Source organism: Tinamus guttatus, unplaced genomic scaffold, assembly GCF_059628265.1.
Source record: "Tinamus guttatus ecotype Peru unplaced genomic scaffold, ASM5962826v1 Tinamus_guttatus_pri_ptg000172l, whole genome shotgun sequence".
NCBI classification, from domain to species: Eukaryota; Metazoa; Chordata; class Aves; order Tinamiformes; family Tinamidae; genus Tinamus; species Tinamus guttatus.
Window position 1 is genome coordinate 6,159,091 of NW_028288706.1, and position 22,385 is coordinate 6,181,475.

General features: G+C 45.3%; 1 protein-coding gene across 1 annotated transcript in view; it reads left to right on the forward strand.

Annotated features, from left to right (window-relative positions):
- Positions 1-7,227: 7,227 nt before the first annotated feature.
- XYLT1 (xylosyltransferase 1) overlaps positions 7,228-22,385 on the forward strand; it is a 173,540-nt gene continuing 158,382 nt past the window's right edge. The window contains exon 1 of the mRNA XM_088523224.1: positions 7,228-7,461. Coding sequence (XP_088379350.1) covers positions 7,228-7,461 — 234 coding nt within the window. The remainder of the gene's footprint in view (positions 7,462-22,385) is intronic.

The following is a 22,385-nucleotide window of genomic DNA, read 5'->3' on the forward strand; positions in this document are numbered from 1 at the left end:
GCTTGCTGAAAAGTCAGCAGATCTACAATGTCTCTTATGCAAAGTAAATACCAAGTTTCAAACTTATGGATCCTGATGGGCATTGAAACACACCTTTTCTGTAAAGATGGTTACAGAACTGTGTGCTATAATGTGAAATACTGTGGTCATCTCTGTAGATATGTGATTCATGCAGTTGCAGGCACGCCAGCAGAAACAAACCACTCATTACAGGTGTCACTAAGTGGCCACTGCTTAAGCATAATGGTAGGCACTGCTTAAGTGTGGTGAGCAGCCATCTCCACTGTGTTGTCTCTACATGGCTCTAAAATCACAGGCAGCTGTTTTTGATGGAGCTGTTGATGTGGATAGACTGGTTTACAGGCCCTTCTTGACTAACAGTCCTTGAATTCCTCAAAGCAGAAATATTTCAAGACAGAATCATACAAATGTAGAAGATTATTTTTTAGGTACTTCTGCTGTCTGCTACTGCAAAACTGCTGGTTACTTAGCTAGCTCATGGGACTCTTCCTCTGGCTCCTCAGTCTCCGCAGGGCTTCAAGAACCTGTCTCCAAGCCTTGCAAAAATGTGAACTTGTTCCTTAGAGGAAAATGTTTACTTTTAATGAATTTCACAGCTCCTGCTGCTATTTGTGGAGTTTATTTCTTGCAACGGAAGATCTGAGGCAGAGTTAAAAGTAGATTGTTGAAGCACTAAAACCAAGTGTTAATTCTCAAAATGCTTTGACATGGAATCATAAACAGGTTTCCTTGTTTCCTGCAATAAAAGGATCTATTAAATCGTCTACCACAGTATATCCCTGTTATAAAGAACAGCGGTACTATTTTACTAGATATATATTTTTTGTAGTGAGCTTTCAGCTGGATGAACTTCTATCATTTTAGAAGTTTAAGATTAAAACTTTTAAAATATTGCTTTTTTTCAGTTTTGGGAAAAAAGAGAGTATTAGACTCTTCTATAAAAAGTCCATTTCCTTCCTAATTATTTTTTCAGTAGCAAGTTATAGTGATGTCACAGGTAAGAAATTAGACACAAGGAGAACACTGCAGATGAGTACTGAAAAAGTCTCTACCCGTAACTTCGCATTGGTTTTTAATTATAATAACTGTAGTGTGAAAGTCTCCCTGACACTGTTTGGAAAACCTTTTTTTTTTTTTTTTTCCAAGCAGAAATTCCAATCTCATTCTATATGCAAGAGCCCCCCTTCCTTCCTTTTAAGTCTTTTGTCCTCTTTGCTTTTCTTTTCTTAGGTGCCACTTATCTCACTACATTAGACACATGTGCACACACACACAAACACCCATCCCTGGAAGGACCGAGAATGAAGACGCGAGCTGAAGAATCCACTCCCGTCTGCATCCAAACAAGGTGCTACTTGCAACAGTCAGGGGCTGGTTGAACGTAGCTCATCCAAAGTAGGTCACCTTCAGGAGTCTTCCAGGCTTTCCAACTTGGTAACTCGCAAGGATAATAATACAACTTCTAGTTAATGAGGGAACATCAGAAATAAAGAACTGCAGGAAGCTGTGAACTGCAATATCTCCTTGTTTAAGATAGAAAGCCACATGGCAAGAACAGATGGGCAATCCTTCCGTGATTATCCTGGGCCACTAGCTGAAATAAAAAGCTGTCACAACACCGAGGGCTGTATATAAAGTACATATACATGGCATTTCTCCTCACTGGTAGTAAAAAGCTAACATGATTCTATGATAAAGGGCTTTACATAAAAAGGGAAATTTTAATTTGATGGTGAAAGGAGTGATTTCCTCATTTTTGTCCTTCACTTTGCTAACGTGAAGCATATGCTAAGGTCCTGAACAACTTTTTTCTCTCAGAAAAAAAGGGGGACTATATATGGCATAATTTATATAAAGTGAACCTAGAAAAGTAGTTACTTAGATTTGACTGTACTGAACCAGAAGTGAAAATAAGGATGATTTATGTTGCTATTTTATCAATATTGTTTCCGGAATTAAATGCTAGGATTTATAATCCGACTTGTGCTTTTACAGTGACACTGACTTTTGAATATACAGAGACACAGTCTGCATTTGGAAACAAAACAAAACCACAGAGGATTAAGACCAGCTTGTCAGCTTTATAAAAACATCAAAACGAGAGGCATTCCTTGCATATACACATCTGCACTGACCTCTAAGTGAGTTGTGTCCAAGTATACTAAAAGCTAATTGGCCTGATAACTCATACTGAAAAGAGCTAAATGTAAAATGGAATCTAGGGGTATGTTTTTTTTTTTAGGAAAAGAAGATACAGAATAGTAAATATTCTTGACACAATAGACCTGAATGGCCAAGAATGTAGATGGAAACCATAAAGGGACTGAATTGGAGAATATAAAAGAAGTTAATGATAGTGCTGTGGTTCTTTTCTCCAATAAAATCAAGATACATTTCCCCTTCTTTTAGAGTTGTGGAATATGCTAGGGCGTTTTTCCTTTCTTTTTCCCCTTGTGCTCTTTTTAAAGAAAGGAAGCAATGAATTGGACACATGTTGCAGAGCAGACATGGAGCTGTAATCTGGGAAGGGGAAGTTTTTATCAAGCTCTTAGAGTAGCTTCTTAACCTGTTTCATTGTTTCAGGTCTGACACATGGACTCTGAACACTGCCCACTGCCTTTCTGGGAGAAGGTACGTCCTCCATATGCAGAATATTTCACTAAGATGATTAGGGCTGCTATACTGTTCCTGTTAGTAGTAAAGTCTAGAAAAAAAGTGAATTTGTCATTTAAAGGGAGAATCACCTCTCCCTGGGAAGATACCTCTACTGCTACTGCAGACTAAGTAAAAAACCCTGCTCATGCTTGTGGTCTATTTTGAATCTTTTCTATTACTAAGAGGAAAAGGAGCTGAGGTTTTTTGAAATTACAGGAATACACAAATTTGCTAAGTGTTTGGGTTTCTTCACTGATCTTCTTTTAAGAGTATTGGATACCTGAATATACTAGCTATCTATTCTTAGAAAAATCAATGAATTCCCAGATAGCTTTGTCCCCTAAAAACTCACCATGAGGAAACATATCTGAAACCTAAATTTTGATGCAATGGGGTTGGTGCAATAGGATTGTTTTTAAGAGAAATGCAAATCTTTAATCTGAAATAACTGTCTTTTACTGATTACAGAATGTGCTTCTAAATCATCTGTGAGTCAGCCTGTGAGTTGGAGTTCAGATAAGCCTGTAGCGTTTGTTCACCAGATGGACTCTAAGCTCTTCAGAGTACAGGAAAGGATATTGCTTATTAACATTGCTCGAAACTTCGTTTATTTCCTTGTACAAAGTCTGATTACTTCATTCAGTTTTAGACTGTGTCTGTTGTAAGGAGGAAGAACGGTGTATTTTCATAGCACGAGAGATTGATCTAGTTAAGTATAGTAAAAATTCTACTTGAACAGACTTTTTCACATAATTCTAGGTAGCCAAGATTGATACCTACCTCCCCTTCGATACACCCACATGTTGGATTTACATATCTATGCCAAGGATGAAAAAGAAAAAAAAAGGCAATTTTCTGTTAGGATTTTGCAGCAAATTAGCCAACCTATATTAGGCACACCAGTTTAAAACATACCACCTCTTTGATAGTTAAGTGCAAGAGTAATAATACTTTTTTATTATCTCTATTTTTTTCACTTGTATTCTTAGGCTAGATGCTAATAGTCTCACATAACACGAACAACAAGAGACCTTCAGATTTGTAATTCTCGCTTGTGTAGCCAGATTAAATCTTTTTTGATGCAACACAGATCACTTGAGCTGCCATCATTCATGAATGTGATAATAAGAAAAGTCAATTTTATGGTTGTAACTTTTATAATATCATTTCTGATTTTTGTTTGCTCTGGTTAGGATTTATGCAGTTGAGTTTTTGATTTTTGTGATTATTCCTTTCTTCGTTTGCAGTTTCCCATGGAGCTTAGTCCTGCCCTTTTTGCTTCCCTGTCTGAATCATTTTAGCACAGGAAAAATAATTAGATAAATTATACTCCTCCTGATTTCTGCTCAGCCGTTTTCTTTAGCAGCAGGGGATGTTATGAGCATAGTGGTTACTGGTCACAACATGGTGGCAGTGCCAAAGGAAGGCAATCCCTTCAAAACTCTGTATACAACTCCAGGATTCTTTTTTTCCAGTCAACATTGACTTCCCTAAGAGACAGGCTAAGGGGCTGGAACCTCCTCGATTCCTTGGGAAACGCTCAGGTCAGCCCAGATCCGTGCGAGGCCGAGTGCCCTGGTGTCCCCTCCCGAGCCCTGGCCCCGCTGCCCTGGTGCGTCCCCGAGGCTGCCGACCGCCCTCAAAATCCACCCAGGCAGTCGGGGCCCCCATCTGACAGAGGGCAGGGATGGGCCTGCAGGAGGAGCAGGCCTCGGCACGGCATCATCTGTGCTCGGATTCGTAACGTTTCCATCAACAGTCATGGGCAGCCCATCCTCTTACCCGCCATACCTACCACCTCTCCTTTCCAAGCTTTACGTGGCCTCGGTGAATGCAGGACACAGAAGGATGTTTCAGGAGGAACTTTGCTCCTCTCCCGCTGCACTCACTTTTGGCTCTGGCCACAAGTGCCACATACCGAGTCCCAGCCCTATGCAGGGCTAGTGTTGCGTGCAAGACTCGGATCTTCATGGCCTATAAATTGTAGTGGTTTGCAAATCTCTCTGCACATGCATTCAGTAGGACACACATAAGACTGAACGTGCAGAGTTACTCCTCACCGGCTTAAATTATATGCAGAAATTATGAAAATTCACATTTGCCTGTGTAGTGAAAAATTAGAGGACATTTTCCAGTAGGCCATAAGAATTTTAAAGAACCATGGATCAAAATTTGGTCATAATTACTGCCACATTCCTCTTATAAAATGCAGTATTGCCCTGTGCTAAAATGTTGCCTGGCTTTCTATGGTTTTATCATCACATAATGTGACCTTCACTGGTGAGTTTATCAGGTAGAGATTAAGAAGATGGGATATTGCACTGGATTAAAAAAAAAAAAAAAAGCTATTGCTAGTATCCGAAACTGGTAAAGAAGAAAAAGAAGAGAGGAAAGAAAAAGATATATTGATGAGGCTACGCAAGACTTCTTGGGGGCAGGGAGGCAGATGAGCCACAGCTAATCTGAAGAAATTTGGAAACCTAAGAGCAAAGGAGCTTCTGTTAAAAACCCGCTGGGAATGTGAAGCTGCTGAGGAAGATCCTGAAGCATGCAGTGGAGGCACTGAAAAACCCTGTTACTGCCAGGAGTCAGGCAGTGCCCCTACACAGTATGCACAGCATCCTACAGAAACACGGTAAAAGCTCTGTGTTCAAATGTTTTTATTCAAAATGTGTAAACATTCCCTGAAATCTTTCTTTTAGATGCTGAATCTGTGTGTTCACCAAATAGCTGAATTTTGTTTTTTAGTGATTTTATGCCGTCATTTTGAATGGTGTCTCCCATTTCATGATGGGGTAGACATGGTCAGCAGCGGGTCTTGAAGTCTAGGACCGTTCAGCTCTACGGTTGGTTCAGATCTCCTGAACCGTTCAGATCTCCTGGATCTACTTGACCGTTCGATCTACTGCCTGCTCACCCAAGTAAGCTTCTCCTAGGTCCTTTGAGTGCCTGATTTCTACATGTGCGAGTTGATAATATGGGACAGGAGAGTCTCTGAACTTTTCATGTATGAAATAATACCTTGCTTGGTTTTTCTGAGAAGTTTACCCCTGAGGCCTCAAAAATAATGTGTTAAGAACAGATTATTCCTAAAACTGATCCTTCTGTCAGATCATAAGATTGTTGTTAACAGTTAATTGTAACATGAGAAAGTCTATTTGTCCAGCTGTACGCAGCTTTGGAAAGCAAAGTGTTTAAACAATGCTGCTTATCTCTAATCTGCCTTGTATTTCATCAGCTTTTGTAGCACTGCAACAAAAGATGCATCTGAGTAAATTCTGTTTTATCAGGAAGAATATTCCCTTAATACCTCTGAATTTTACTGCTTGTTTTATTATTCTTCAAGTCAGAAAGTAAAGTACTTCCAGTGGAAACAAAATATTACTAGCTTGCAAATTCCACTTGGCTATCATTAGAAAGAGGAATTGCCTCGATCAGAAGATACATTCTTTTCATTGTTGATTTGGCTTGTGAAGTGGAATTGGGTTTAAGAAAGGAGGCACTGTGCAGGCAGATTAAAAAATTCCCTACTTCACTGCTATCATTGGATAATGAGATCTTTCGGATTAAAAAGCCACTCCCAGTAGGGAAGGAAAAGGGAACACAAGTCATCCATTAAGAGCACTTTTCGAGGCATGGGACAGGTAATTACAGTCACCATGCCCGCGGGAGACCTCTCGGTCACAGGGCCGCAGGGCTCTCGCACCACAGCCGCTCTCAGCCCGGGGTTGATCCGCTCTTTGCTATCATTGAATGTCATTTAAATAACAGCCACCGAGGCCGAAATGCTGCTTTGGGAACATTCCCTGCACCTTTTTTTTTTTTTTTTTTCCTAAAAAGCCGTCCGTGTGCGCTCGGGCTCAAGACACAACCACACTGCCGGGCCGTGACCTTGTGCTGCCGCAGGGCTGTGCTTTAAGGGTGTGCACAGAGCTCCAGGTATTCAGCTGTTCTCAGGGCGCCACAGATTGAAGGTCGCATCTGGGCCCATTTCGGTTCTACAATTCAGAGAAACCGCCTTTCTGGAGCGTCCGCGAGGCAGCGGCGAAGCGCGGGGCGCGGCGCTCACCAGGGGCTGCTGTGGCGCCAGCTCCTTCAGCGCGGCCCCGACCGGCCGCGGCGGTTAACGGAAACAGCCCGCAGCTAACGGCCGCTGCCCGGGGGCGCCGGCGCTCGCGGCGCGGGGCCGCCCTGGCGGCAGGTGCGGCCGCCCTGGCCGCCTTCCCTCAGAAGGTGGCAGTCGCCGCCCGCGCGGCCGCCGCGCCGCCCCCTCCCCCGCCTCGCCCCGCGCGCCGCCCCGCGCCGCCCCTTCCCCCGCGCAGGGCCGCGGCTCGCGCCGCCGCCGCCCCCCGCCGCCCCCCGCGGCGCCCCGGGCCGCCGCCCGCGCCCTGCCCGCCCTTCCCCTGCGCGCCGCGCGCGCGGGCAGCGCCGCGGGCAGCCGCACACGCCGCCCTCCCTCCGCCCTCCCCCTGCTGACGTCTGGCGCTGCCCGTCTGAAAACCCCGCGCCGCGGCGGATGCGGCGGCTCTCGGCAGCGCGGCGGCGGCGAAGATGGTGGCGGCAGCGTGCGGCCGGCGCCTGGCGCGGCGCTCGCACTCGGCGCTGCTGGCGGCGCTCACCGTGCTGCTCCTGCAGACCCTGCTCGTCTGGAACTTCACCTCGCTCGACGCCGCCGAGGAGCAGCGCGGCGGGCGGGAGAAGCGCGACCGCGGCGGCGCCCCCGCCGGCGAGCAGCGCGCGCCCCAGCCGCGCCGCGGCCCCGCCGCCCTCCAGGGCGAGGCGCTGGTAGGTGCCGCGCGGCGCTGCGGGCTGCGCGCGGGGATGGGGGCTCCGGGGGGATCGAGCGCGGGGACCACGCGGGGGCTCCCCAGGGGGGCCCAAGGCAGCACCCCCGCTGCCCCTACCTTCCCCTCCCCCCAAAAAACCACCACCAACAAAAACCCAACTTGGGCTCATTTTGCCTCACCTGGTGCGCGCCCGGGATTCCCGCCCGGAGCATCACGGCTCTCCCCCCCGCTCCAGCTGGAAGCTGTTCCCACCTGGAAGGCAGGTCTCGTCCCAGCTGCGCGGTTCCCGCAGGCCCCACCGGGGGATCCAGTGCGAGAACTTGTCCCCGCCGCTGGAAACGCGGCGGTGCCGGGGACGAGCCCGCGCTCCCCCGCGCTTGCGGGTTTCTTTCTTTGCAAACCGCCATAGGGTTTAAATAGGGCCTGGAGCTGGTGCTTATTGGAAAGCCAGCCCCGTCGCTGGTTATTTCTGCATTTCCTGGCGGACAGGTGGAGGCTGGATTGGCTGTGCCCCGGGGAAGGTAGCGCACACCTTGGGAATGTGCTTGTAGCCGAGGCGATGCCTGGTGGTCCCCATCTCCAGAGAAGACTCCTCTGTCCCTTGTGTTGTTTGCTGATGGAGAAGGGCTGGGGGAGCCCCTGTTCCCTCCAGTGCGTGTGCGCTCTGCACGTCTGGTTTTGTGTTTCCGTTTGCATTTTGGGAGATACGGGTGGTTTAGGATCCGGGGGTGGGTTACCCCCTGTGTGACATGGGCACCGCTGCCGCTCTGCCCAGCCGCCCGCACGCAGTCGTAGCCGTGCCCGGTGCTTGGGATGGCTCTGGGGAAGGGCCACGTACTCGCTTGGTGCCTATAGAGAACCCTGGAGCTTCCCTGAGTGTAAAAAACTGAAATTCCCGCTTGCTGCATGCAGTTCTTGTCTCCTTGCGTACTCTTGTGTGAATGTCTATTGCGTCCATACATTTAAGTAGTCAACCTCCACTATTTTTCCTCCAATACCCTGCCTCCCGTGTCCTTTCCTTATTTTTTTTTCCCCTTCTTTTGAGCTGTTTTGCTTCTTGCTCTGGCAGTTACCCCCGTGTCCCTTGCATGGGTGGGTGGAGGCTGGAGCAGCCCCACGAAGCGCTGCCCGGGCTTGGTGCGTGGTCCAGCAGGCCCACGCTGTGCGCTCCGTGCTTGCCGTAGCCGTGTTTGACACTGACACATCGCTCCTCGGTGTGCGCCGATTGAGCAAAGACACTTGGGTTCCATGTGGAAAATGCACTTTCAAGCAGGTACCCAGCGTGGCTGCTTCTCCCACATTCCCTGCGTAACTAGAGCGTTGCACTGAGCTGTCCTGTGGTGGGTGATGTTGCTATTAAAAAAATTACGCTGGAGGAAAATGCTTTGTCAAGAGGTGATTCTGCAATGCTTCTTCAGGATATCTTTTTAACGCTTGTGGCTTTGTTTAGCCTATGCGTGGGGATGTGGCTGCCATCCTTAAAACTACTCTGTCAGGAGTATAATAACCCACATTTAAACATCCATCTGTTGATTAAAATGTGCATTTGATGGAACAGAGATAGGGAAACTGGAGTTGTGCAGATCTCTGCCTTAACAACCTGGTAGCAACTCACTTAGTTTGGTAGGTTGAAATCCCAGCTCCTCCTTTGTGCATGCGTTTATACGTCCAACTCTACATGTGTTGTGCGTCTGGGAGGGCGGCCTGATTGAGTTCAGATTGAATATGTGAGCAGTATCCCATATTAATGGCATTGCATGGTATAAAATCTGTATGAAAGAAGACTTTCTGTTGCTGTGTTTCCACATTAAAATACAATTTATGTAAGTGAGGTTGTTATCCTCTTCAATCTAAGTTTCTCATAGTTTATGTATATCTAATTGTTTTGAAACGCTTTCAGAGACTGGCTGGTGTGAATACAGTAGTCCCATTATATCCACATGTCTTTGGTTAACTGTGTCTAAGAGATTCTCCAAGTATCATTTTTTTTTCCCAACAATTTATCACTCTTGTATCTGAATGAAAAAAAGGAATATTAATTTTAACTCTCTTTGGTCTATTAACCAAGTCACACATTTAAGATCTTTTCTGACAAGACTGCTGTTGGTTTGTCTATGAAATACTGTGTTCTTGGTCACTATCTTTGTGCTACCAAACTGAAGAATTGCTGACCTTTTCAAGAACCTTTATACTAAATATGTTTTATTTTAACTAATCTGGGATAAGAGTTTTTTTTTTTTTTTTTTTTATAATTATGCAAACCACACTTGGGGCATTTTGCAGAAGGTGGTACTTGTAAAACCTTCATGAGAAGAAGGCATAGAAGTTACAGAACTTCTGGTTTGTACCATGTACAAGACAAACTGCAGTATTTTATTTTACCAAAACAGACATAAATAAATAAAGTGGGGCAATGGTAACTTACATTGTCAGGGAAAGAAACATTCTTCTAAAGCACTTAGTTCAAATAATTATTTAGATTGTTTTTGAAACAATCAGTGCTGTCAGATACAGGTAATAAGTAATTTCAGATGAAATATGAAATAATATGGCACTGTAGTTAAAAGGTGCCATTATACCTGTGCATAATTTAATATGAATTGCCACCTTGGCAGGAAGAAACAGTTTTGAACTGAACCATTCTGCAGCTGCAAACACCTACTGTGCTGGATCCCCTGGCCAGCTACATGTGGAGTTTTCATTACTCATCAGCAGTTTCCTGCAGTTGTTCCATATTTAATTAAATCACCTTATGGAGATATCCCTAAAGAAGTAGGGGCGGTCAGTGGTGACTTCAGCGAGTGCCTGCAACCATGGGCAGTTTTTTGGAGCTACTCATTGCTGCTTGCACAGCTTTATTCATCCAGCACAACTCAAACACTGAAAGCAGGCGAGAACTGGGCTGTGAGGGCGGTCGGTCGTCCAGGGTCTGGTCCCTGGACGGGCAGCGGGTGCCTGCCGAGGCCGGGCTCGCGAGGAGCGCTGCCCGCTCGCGCCGCTCGGCAGCAGGGCTGGAGGGAGCCTCTTGGGGGGTGTCCTGGCCAGGAGCCCCCTCGAGAGCAGCGGGAGCGGAGATGGCGGCTCCGGGGCTGCGAGCGGCGGGGCCGAGGTGGCAGCACAGCACGTGCTGTGGCGTTAGCCCGGGCCTGGCGCTGTGCGGCACGGTGGACGTGCTGGTGTTACCAGATGTGGCCTCTGCTGTAGGAGTAGTTGTTGGAGGCAACCGTTGCACTTCTTGAGTCTGAAATTTTGTGTATTCATTTCTAAGAAATTGAATGTTTCCTTTAGCGTGAAGCTGTCAAAGGAGCTATTGGTAGCTTGAAACATTCAGAAATGCTAAACGAAAAGGTGAGTGTGTGTTGGAGGACAGTGAGGGTTAGCTCTGCTTTAGCTCCAAGCAGAAGTTAACCTGTGGAGGGCGTTCCTGAGGGTCGGTATTGCCTATCCTTCTTCTGTACGGAGGGGAACAAGATGTTTCTTCTCCTGGGACGATGGCAGGTGAGGCTGCTCCCATTGCTCTTCCATGGGCTGGACAGCAGAATACACTCATGCTGTTCCTCTTCCTTGGGTTCCCTTGCGCCTGGTCCTGCAGGCTCCGTTGCACCAGTTGTGCTGGCTGTAGGTTAAGACACAAGAAGTCAAAAGCTGTGATAAATTCTCCTGGATCCTAATGAACTACGGACCCCAGGAAAGGCAGCCCTCCCAAAGGCTTCCCCCAAGTGCAGAATCTCCCTTGCGGGGTGGGCAGCTGTTTCCCCACTGGGGAGCAGACTGCTCTGTGTGAGGAGAACTCCCCCGTACAGCGCCCGGGTCAGTTCTCGACGCGTCTCCAGAAGCTGCCGCGCAGCCCGCGCTGAGGCCAGCGCCGTACCCCAGCCCAGGGATCCGCACGTTCTGCAGCAATTTCAGTAGATTTAAAGCACTGCTTTAGACTGTGAGGGTAGCAGGGTGCGCGTCCGAGGGAATGTGCATCCGAGGGAACAAGGTCGGAATGTGTCTGGCCTTGGGAAAAAGCCAGGGAGCCCCTGGGCTGCCATGGGTAGCCTCTCAAAGGATTTGAGGCAGAGGAGTTGGATTTTGCTGTGTGAAGTTGCACTTGGACATAAAATAACCTGTTAAGTTCTAGAAAATGAAAGAGATCTCAAGGGACAAGAATGATTTCACCCTTAGCTTACTCCTTTTTGCTCAAAACAGTGAATTTACAGGTTCCATGTGTTTTACCTCTAGCACAAGTCTGAATAGTTCATAGATGGAGACACGTGGCCTCACCAATTTCAATTCTCAACCCAAGGAATAGTAGATAAGGTTTAAAAATTGATTCCAGATCTAAGAGGTGTGAGTGAACTTAATGTAGGCTGAATATTTGCATGACAGACTTCAGCGTAGCATGATGCAAGCTCTAGAAACTCAGTTCTTGCACACTTTTAGTACACCTGCTGGTTTCAGTGAAACCGCTTACTTGGGGACCTTAGCTTGTGAGTGAAGTTAATGGCATCAAGCTATGATGTGGCTAAAAATGATAAGTTTCTTACTGAATGGGCCCATAATGCTGACTTGACCACTAACTACAGTTTGTCTGTTATCAGGAGCTTAATCACACTGCGGTACAACTTTAATAACAAGTGAAAAGGACAATGGAGACAACTAATCACTTTATAATGAGAGAGGGGGTAACAATACATCTGGAGCTAGAAACTGCATAATGATTTTAGAAAGCCTTGGCACTTAACAAGGCACATGTTAATAAAACAAACAAATCTCTTCACTAACAGAGAGCTAATGTATGCATTATTTAAGAAGAGTATTAGAAGCAGATTAGATGGATGGACTCAGGCAGCAGTTGTCTCATTAAGCATCTTTTCTGTGGGCATGTGGGAAAGTACTGCATGAAATGGGTCCGTATTAATTAGTTATGTCATGGGAAGTCTTTTTCAGGCCACTGGTTGTTCTCTTTCTATTCTTTAGTGTCCGGTGGGTCTTTGCAGATGTTCCCTTTGAAATAGGGGTCTGTTCATTTTTCTTTTCTTGGCTAGAGAGGACCAGCTGCTGTACAAGGAGACATGTACAAACCTCAGCTACTTATCAGGTGGTGCCAATGGTTATTTTCTGTTATAAAATGCCCTTGTGATCTGCTGCTACTTTGAGATGTATTTTTCAAAAATTTTTTTTTTTTTTTTTTACTTTTCTGCTGAATGTCCACAGTATGAAATACTGCATTCTATTAGTGCTTGATGAGGAACTAGCAGTACAATGAAAGCAATAAATGAGTCTTGCTGGCCAGAACACTCAAATTGTATAATACTGGGTATTCATTTGAATCAAGTACTTCCTGACTTTCTTTATAGTGTTAAGATTAGGTCTGATACTGAATGGATTCAGCAAGATCTTTGCCGCTGACTCTTTAAGCAGGATGAAATGTCCCGTGTGTTTTCTTCCTCGGGCAGATGCAGGGGACAGAAATGCTGTCCTCGCAAGGCTGCTCTCACATGCGCATGTGAGTGGTTCTGTGTGAGACAGGTCAGGGAACCTCGGGCTCTGCACCCTGTGTTGGCATGGGGAAAAGGGAAGCTCCGTCCTCTCTCTTGGAAATGCTGCCCATGGAATAGGCTTCAGGTGTGAAACTCGCTGTTGAAGGTGTCACAGTTACAAGGTTTGTGCTCCTGTTAGCACCGTTGATGGTCATTAATACTTCCAAGTGCTCAAGTCTTATTTTCAGACTCAGGAACTTCAGTTTCTCTTAACTATTCTATTAGTTAACTAGTTTTAATCGATGCCCTTGACAGTGGACTGCAGGCTGCTTATTAGATTGGAGAGCAGAGCCCCAAGATCTGGGTTCTGGGATCTGGATGTGTTTGTTGTTGTTGTTGTTGTTTTTTTCTTCTTCTCTCCCCTCCCTGCAGAGAACCCCAGCACTTGCAGTTTGGGTTTTCAGGCCTGGTGGCTGCGATTGCAGTTGTGCTGCAAGGCTCCCCTTAATTGAGAGGAGGGAGATAAAGCCCACAGGAGGTGATTCAATTCAATTAGGATTCGAAACTCTCTCCAGAAAAACCTTCTCCTTGGCAAAGACTGTACAGACAGACTGAGGCAAACAGGCTTTTAACTTGGGTACCTGAAGTGCGGTTAAAGGAATCCACCTTTTCCCTTTTCAAATCTGTTTCTGTTCCCAAACTGCAAAATGTGTTCAACTTCCCATCTTTCGTGGAAGTGCCGTGGGTGCAATTAGCCCTCATGAAATGGTTTGAGATCTTCAACAGGGCCCGGGACCAGGTTTTTAGCTGCCATCACTTGGCATAGCTCCATTAAAGTCAGTGTGTGGCAGCCGAGGATTCTGGACGCACAAATGTAATTATTGTTATAATAATAACATCAAATAAGTAATCATTATTTTTACTCTCTCTTTTCATTTCAAAATGAGAGAATGATTTCCTCTTGGATCAGTGAAAGTAATTTATATTATGCACAATAATGGTCTACATGGAAGTATAATTATTATTCGTTTGCATGGCACCATCTCGGCACTAGAAGCCTTCCAGGCGTATCTGAGGAGAGGTCCCTGCCTTGAAGAGCTTGCAGGCTGAATAGGGAGTGCAGCTATTAACACTTAACCGAGTCGCTGGGCTAACTTGTGCAGTGCTGCCCTCGGGTACCTGTGCAGCACAGGACCTTGGCACACTGTTGTTCAGTGATTCCCACTCGCTGATGACTCCTCTGCGCCTGCTGTTAGACAGCTGAGCAGGGAATGAGTCCCCCAGCCACAGTTTGGTTAAGGTGCTGAGTGTAGATAGAAAACAGCAAGGGGTTGGTATTGCAAACCAGCCACCCAAGTGCTTCTAGGCAGACAGAGGTAGGTAAAAACTTTGCTTTAAAGCAGCAAATAGTCACATTACCTTGTGCAGCTATGGTTTCCCTGAAGATACCCCCAACCTTTAAGTTAGATGAATGCCTCACTAAGTTGGGGCTAATTTGTGAGTGAGAGACTAGACTTTCTAGCCTGGTGGGTATAAAAATTGAGGGACATATAATTTTCCTTTAATTTACATAGGTTGCGACCTTGAGTTCATTCTTTTATGTGCAGTACCAAAGGCATCAGTACGTGACACTTCAATCATGTGATCCTTATTTTTAGAGATGATTAGTGGATTGCTCCAAGGGACAAACTATTTATATCACATCTATAATTGTTTTTTTTATGGCAAATAAAATTAAACTTTATAATAAATGAATATCAGTTCAGTCAAACAGTTTGCTTAAAAAAAAAAAATCACGCTAGAGCGTGGTTGACATTGAGGTCAGATCTTGAATGCTTCCCACATTTGTTTTCATGGTGCTGCTCTACTGCTGTTCTGTTATATTGCTAGAGAGTATTAGTAAGTGGAATGTTTATTTAAAACAATTCTGGAAAGCTGAATAACACTGCAAAGTTAAGTTTAACTTGGATTTGATTGTGTGAGTCATGGCACTTGATTTTTACTTCGTGCTGCAGCCTTTGCTTGTCCTTCAGATGTGTTTTTCAGTTCAGTTCTGTGACTGCAGTTTGAGTATTTTTTCTCTCACAGTTTATGCTATTAGCTCGACCTTTCTTAATGGGGAGTTTTGGATTTCATGCTCTCTGAAATTGAGAGGTCCTTGTTTTTGTTCTTAAAACTCAGCTTGTTTGGAGTTAGCTTTGTTCTTCATAATTGTACTCTTTGAGGAGGGCATATGTTTAGATGAAACATGTTTTTTGTTGTTTTCTTTTCTTTTTTTCTTTTCTTTTCTTTTTTTTTTTCAAAAGAATAAGCAACAAAGCTCATGTTCCCTGAAATTGTATCTAACTCATTGACCCTTGCTTGAGAAATGAATAACAGACCTTAAAAATTACATTTCCAAGGCAAATTTGACTATTCAGAAACATGCAACCACATACCAGATTTGCAAGTACAGTCCTTTTCTGTCATGTGCCCTATCTATAAGTTTTTTCAGGATGACAACTGGACAAAGCTCCGAGAAAAACCCCCCGGGTACTGGCTTTGTTAATTGTCGTTTTAACTGGGAAACGTTCTCCTCAATTGGACAGTGTACCTGGGGCCGTAACTCGTTAAATGACCATCTGCTAATTTTGAAAACTTAAATCAAACCTTTTTGTAGAGATGGGACCGTTACTGGAGGCATCTTAATATTTAACAAGTGTGTGAAGGAAGAACAAGCTTTTACCAGACTAGAGTGCACACCTGGCAGTAAAAATGCTGTCATGTCAAATAGCAACTTATTGCCTGCAGAGATACAGTTTTGTGTACCTGGAGATAAATCTGTGTTTAGGCACCTCATTTTGTTGAATTAGGTGCTTAAAAGCTTATTTAGGCTCTTAGGACTTTCCCTGGATGCCTGACACAGCCGTTTAAATACGTAAATGTGGATTCAGGTGGCTACCTTAAGGCATCTAAGTTCAACAGCTTGGCCTAGAGCATATAAAACCCAAGCAAACAAGCAGAGGAGGAGTAAATGTAGTAAACAAAGCTGTTAGTGTGTACAACAGGAGAATAATAATACTTTGCACAGCTCCCGTGCCTCAAATTGCTTACGTTTTGGCATTCACTTGAGTCAGGTTTAGTCATCCAGTTGTATAAATAGAAATTTGGAGATGCTGACTGCTAGCAGCATACATGCGATGGTACATCAGCACTGAACCAGCTTTTCCCTTTTTGGCAGCCTTACAAGAAAAGATGTGTAAGTCTTCAGTGAAATATTTTGATAAGTCATTGGTTCTTATTAAAATAGTAATTATGGTGATAATTATAACTGTAGTTTGCTTGCAGCTTACGCTGCTAACTGGGGAGTGAGCAGCAGCGGGAGGATCGTGCAGAACTCTGAGAGCAGTTTGGGTCCTGCCCTCGTGGCCGCGCGCTGCCGACGCGTCGCGGGCTCTGCCGCATCCACGTGCCGCCCCGTGGGAAGCGCCTCGCGGTGCCGAGTGCCCCTGGCTGCGACGACAGGGATGGGATCCAGGCTGGTCGTGGGCTTTTACAGCATCACGCCGACTAAATGCTGCAAGAAGCTCAGGCTTTCTGTAGTTACCGCCGCGTGGTTTCTTGTGTCTGTAATGTCATAGCAACAGTGACCGTCAGGTTGTGGCCTCGTGTTCCAAAAGCTCAGGTCAGGCCCTGATGATACAAAACCAGGGGGAAGTTTCCATTGGCAGGTAGCATTACTGCTATGATGACACTTCCCTGAGCCTTTCTAATCCAGTCCAGTACTAAACTAGTCAGCCTGCCACCGTGTGACCCCCTTTACTAAGTGGCTGCAAGTGATTAATGTCTCTGTACTAGAAAAAACCAGTCTCAAATTGCAGGAATCTGGTGTAGCTGAGAGTTCTGAGTGCTTGCTGCCCTTGCACAGGCTTTCAGCTAAAGTCTGGTGAGAGGACATCTGATAAGCTGGGGAAGACCAGAAAGTAACAGGTTAGCTCTAATATTTGTGGGATATTTGGGAGCAAAATCTTTATAAAAATTCAGTAAATCTAAATGCATTTATCATGCCCTCTGAGCAGAGGAATTTTGCAGTAGTACATCGCATAGTGAGTGTTTGTTTTGAGCAGTAACTGATATGGAGAAAGAATAAGATTTAATTTGTTTTCTGGGCAGGTTCACTGGATTCCTCTGAGCTCAGGACTGTTTTGTGGCTTGCTGTGGGTCTGTAAGTTCATGACGTTCCACACACCAGAACTTGACCCAAAGCTAGTTTATGTGAAAGATAAGGCTATAGAGTTTCTGTCTGTATATAGCTAAAAATCTATAAGTAAAAATGAAGATTAAATTGCTTCACTGGAGTTTAATAAACAATGGCACAGTTTTCTAAAAATCTAAATTTGGAGTTGTATGTTACCCATATGCCACATATACATTGCTTCAGGCAAGGCTAAGTTTACAAGTTGTATTGACAATTTATTTGGATAGAAAATTTACAGCTTCTTTCATTTCAGTGCCATTACACTTTTTAGTTGCCCTGGTGTAAACTTGGAGTGATTCTCATATCAAAGACTTAAGCTGCTGAATGAGATGCTTTAGACCAGTGTAACTGAAAATAAAGGTTATGCAGGTCAAATGGTCCTTAAAGGATTCTGTATTGAGATAGTTTGGAGATATCCAAAATTGATAGAGCGTTTGGTGGCTTCTGAAGTGTCACTGTAACTTTTAATGGGTGTTCTGCAGTCACATGTGATGCTCCGGATGCTTCCTGTATGATCTGTTTCTGGACCATGGGGCCCTCGGAAGGGATCAGTGAAAGGCAGCTCTGGAGTTTCATGCTGCCCTGGGTTTAACTGAACTTCTGCTTCTGTCTGTGACTTGCTTGCTAGACCAAGCTGGTTGCCACCCAACCAACCTGCTTACAGAGCTGTGAAGTCGCTGGCAGGTAATGAGCTTGTTAGCAAATGTTTATGTTCTGTTGTTAGTTTTAGCATAGTTGTGTGTATTTACTCTTTCTCATGCGTGAACAATCCAGTCGTGTTTATGGAGCTTTCCTTGGTGCTCCTCGCAAAGCCCAGCGGCAGCCGAAGGTGCTGGAAGCTGCATCCCCGGCTGCAGGTGGCCTTCGACTGTGTTGGTAGCGCAGGTGCTTAGGAAGTGGATTAATATAGTAGGAAGGCAAACTACCTCAGGTCTGTATTAGATATATGGTAAATAATAACTCTTTTGTGGACGAGTGTTCTCCTTTGGATCAATTCATGATATTTTTTTCTTTGTTTCACTAGTGCTTGTTATCACTGATGAGCAGTTTTTTTTTTTTTTTTCCTAACTTCCACAGTTGCCATGGCTGGGGTAGTGGTAACTTCATAGTCACATACAGATGCTATAAGGTTTTGCCTTATCTCTTGAGTAGAGAGCTGTTGACTAGTGTTTCATTTACTTATTTTCAAGGCTCAGTTTTGCCCATATACCTGTGTTCCACTGTGGTCAGTTATTCATGCATCTCGGTGCCAAATAACGAAATGAGAGATGCCCGTGTGGTTAATTTGGTGAGCGCTTTCCAGCACGTTGCCACAAGAAACGTGCTCTGTTTGGACTGTTTCTTTGCAACTTTCTGCTTTGTTGTATCTAACTGAAATGAGCCTAAGACTTGGCAAGTCAACATTTAATCAAGTTGGTGCTCCTTTAATAGTGAGTCACTTTTGAACGTCTTTGCTTTGCTGTTTAGTGTTGATACAGACGTTGGCCGTTATCCTTGCTAAATGGGGTGTGACAGATTACTGTACAGCTTACCAACTAAATATCCCATTCAGCAGTGTACTATCAAATTTGTAGTAAGAAATTTGTAGTTGTAGTTGAGTAACATGGTGCTCTGAGAGCAAACTGGGGTTCTTCAGGGCCACTTGCTATCTCCTAGGAAGTAGAGCACAGAATAACATTTAAAATACTGCGAGAGTAATGTTAAAGGAATATAGTCATGTTAGCTTTTTTATATAGCTCTTGTATATTCATTTAAGTTGTCAAACTGAAGTGGTTCTTAAAATAAAGGTTGCTTTGTTGTTTCAAAGAATTGCATGATAAAAAAAAAAGGATTTGGCAAAATCACTTCATGTGGCTTTTGTAAATATTGGTTCTGTAAAACCCCAAATTGATATAAACATGTGATTATTTCTATTAACCAGCAATTTAAAAGCAAAATGTCTTTCAAACTTAGAACTTTGAACTTGCTATTTGCTCACCTGCTGTGTGCTCCAAATGGAGATGAATTGTGAGGGGAGGAAAAAAAGGCTGACCTGACTGAAAAGGTGCAACCTGATTTCCTGCATTTTTCTCTTGACTGCTGTGGAATCCCTTAATAGTAGCTTTAAATTTTTTTAGAGGTGCTGAACCTTGTCATGCAGCTTTTTTAGTATCCAGCTGACCTCATTGGGTCATTTTCTAAACTGTAATGCATTAAGGATTTCTTCTCAGACTGGATTACCGAAGATGCTCATGCAGCAGGAATGCATGGAGTCTTGCACTCTGCTTCTTGCATGACAATATTCTTTTGATTGAAGGAAGATCAAATCCATCTCTTTTGCTTTACTTCTAATGCCTTCACTCAGCTTCTAATTAGTAACATGTTTGAGTTGCGTGTTTGCTGGTAGACTTCTTTGGGCCAGTTTTGGGAAGGAGTCAGTGGGGTTTTCAGTGGGAACAAAATGCCTGTCTTGCCTTCAAACAGATTACCTGAGCCAGAGGGTGGTTTAAATGTATTAATCGCCACTTAATGAGATGCCAAAGTGCTCGTTCATGATGGTCTGCCAGGCCCCAGCCAAGGCGAGGGGAGCCGCAGAGCTTTGTGGTGAGGCCTGTGCTCAGTTCTGACCAGCTTGTGCGGGGCAGTAGTCAACTCGGATGGAAAATAAGACAAAGCCTCAAGTGCTAGGAGAAGGGTGCCGAGGCTGTACCGCAGTGCCTGGCTGTTCGCCCGTGCGCATGGCTCTGTTTGCCTCCTGGTTTCGCCGTGTGCTGCGAACGTGGCCCTCGTGGGGCGAGCGCGTCCGAGGGCGCTGTCTTTGCGCCCCATCGCGGAGCAGCGCTGCGAGGCTGCTGGAGCCGGCTCCGATGGGCTACAGAAACTCCTGCTGAGGTTGCACCAAGGTGTGACACCCGCCAAACCCCCCAACTCGTCCTTCAGGACAAGGACTGTCCCACTGCATCAGTCAATCAAAGGACTTTGGGGGCTTAACGGCCGTTAATAACCCAATGGGTCACTCAACATGGAGAGACACGAGGGAAGCGAACACGAAAGAAATGAGATTGTTTTGCTAAAATACCTGCTGGGGACCAGCGTGGCTAAGGAGGCTGCACCAAGGTACCTTCCTGTGGCGCGTCCTTGCTGCGGCAGTGCTGGAGGCTCCTGCTCGGCCCCGCTCCACGCGCTGGGGCAGCGCACGGTCCCCGTCGTGCCGGGGTCACCAGCGCCTGCCCGTCGTGCCCGGTGCGAGCGCCCGCGGCTGCAGCTGGGCCTGGCCACAGCAGCTTGTTGGCGGGAGGAGCCCGGTTCATCTCCCTTCCGCTGGCTCTGTCATCGGGATGATTTCCCAGGGAGCTGCACACATCTGGCCTGGAACCTGTGCTCTGGCTGCCAGGAGGTGACAGGAGTCAGCAATTCCTGCCTCCCCAGGCTAGCTTGTCCTTAGTGAAAGCACACACCGCTTCCCTGCATCTTGTGCCTGTTACTTGTAAGGGTTAACATTTAATCAAGGGTTAACATACAGCCAGAAGGTATGGATACTCCTGTTTGTATCCTGTGCACCACAAGACTGTTTTTTTTTTTTTTTTTATTCCATAGCATTTCAGACCTCCTTAAGCAGCCCTTTTGTGTGCATTTGCTGGGGGGAAGTATTAAAAACCGTGGCCATAACAGCTGCTGAATTTCTGAGCACTAAGACCTTGAGAAGAAGCTTTTCTATTATCCCTAATATTAAAGCAAGCTGAATAAACAAAATGAACACAGCTGTTTCCTTGCTGGGGATACAGTCTATAAGACCACAGCGCTAAAGCGAGCTGGGCTGTTGTCTGCAGCAATCTGTTGACCAAGTAATTCGGTTGGTACTCAAGGAAACTTCCTGCGACGCTGAGCAGCATTACTGAATAAAGCTTCTTGTTTTAGCAACTTCTTAGCTGTTTAATCTTTAAATTAGCCAAAAAGCTCTTTTCCTAGCTCATGGATATTGTGTGGGGGTGCTGTAATGTGCTGCTAAGATTAGGTCCAGTTATTGAGGGAATGGGCCTTTTTCTTCGATTCTTTGGAGTAGTTACTCTGTCCACAATCAGCATTAAATTGGTGCTGCAGAGCCCCATACAGGTTTGTTAGTTTTTGCTAAATTCTGGTTGTGACAATGTAAATGATTCTAAACAAAGGTTTCTTCATGCGAACACTCCAATATGGAGTGTGCGCCCCTTGGATAAGCTGCAGCGAGGCCGTGCAGGATCCTGCAGCCTCCTTTCGAGATACCTGTCGCCTGGTACAAATGAGGACTTAGCAGTGTGGGAAGGTGATTGCCAAGGAGGTGAAGGTGTGTGTTTAAAATGGGGTGGTTTATTTGGTGCCAGGTCCCCGCATGGGCACCTCGATTCTGCCTGTTGTGCTGCTCTGTGGTTGGCTTGGGGCGCTTCCAAAGCAGCCTGAGCTCGGCCAAACTGGCGCTCTGGCCACGCGTTAAAGGCATCTGTACCAAACCTAATGTACACATTAGTTACTGTGGGCAATTCCACCATGTCTGAAATCCTCCTTTGCTTTGGTGGAGTTAAACCTTCATCTGCTGCCTTGAAGAATTTGTTCCAGCCTTTACAAACTGAGTTATAAACCCTGGCACAGCGATAAGGCCTGGGGCAGTCGGTATCACCTGCATTCAGAATCACCTGGATTTCCTAATGCAACAGTTAAAGGAAAACTACCAGCCCTTATTCAGATATGTGTGTGCGTCTCCTGCAACGTTTCCAAAAGCCCTTGCCCTGTTTTATTTTTGGTTAAAGCTGTGCAAAGCTGTCACTTTTTTTTTCCTTATACCTACTTAAATTATTATTGTTTTAGAAGAAAAGTGGTGTCTGTCTGCTACTATTGTAGCTTTTCTTGGTGATTGCAAAGCAAAAACTGCTCACAGAACATAGTTTTTCATCTGCAACGTGCCACGGTATCTTTGTCACACGTTTTATGTAGCTGAATCAAAGGCCACAATTAAAGAGCAACTTGGAAGGGAAAGTAGCCAATCTTTATCTAAAACAAATGTTGACAATGTGTTGACCTTTTTAAAAGCATGGAAGTGTGATATCCTGTTACTTATTAGCAATCTTCTCAGCTCCTGAGGTTGCCAATGGGACCTACCCTTCTCTTAGTGCTTATGAATGTGTCGTTGGGAGTTTGGAGCATAAGCAGTTCAGTTTATGCAAAGGAAAATGAAGGCTTGCTGATGGCAGCCAGAAGAGGAGC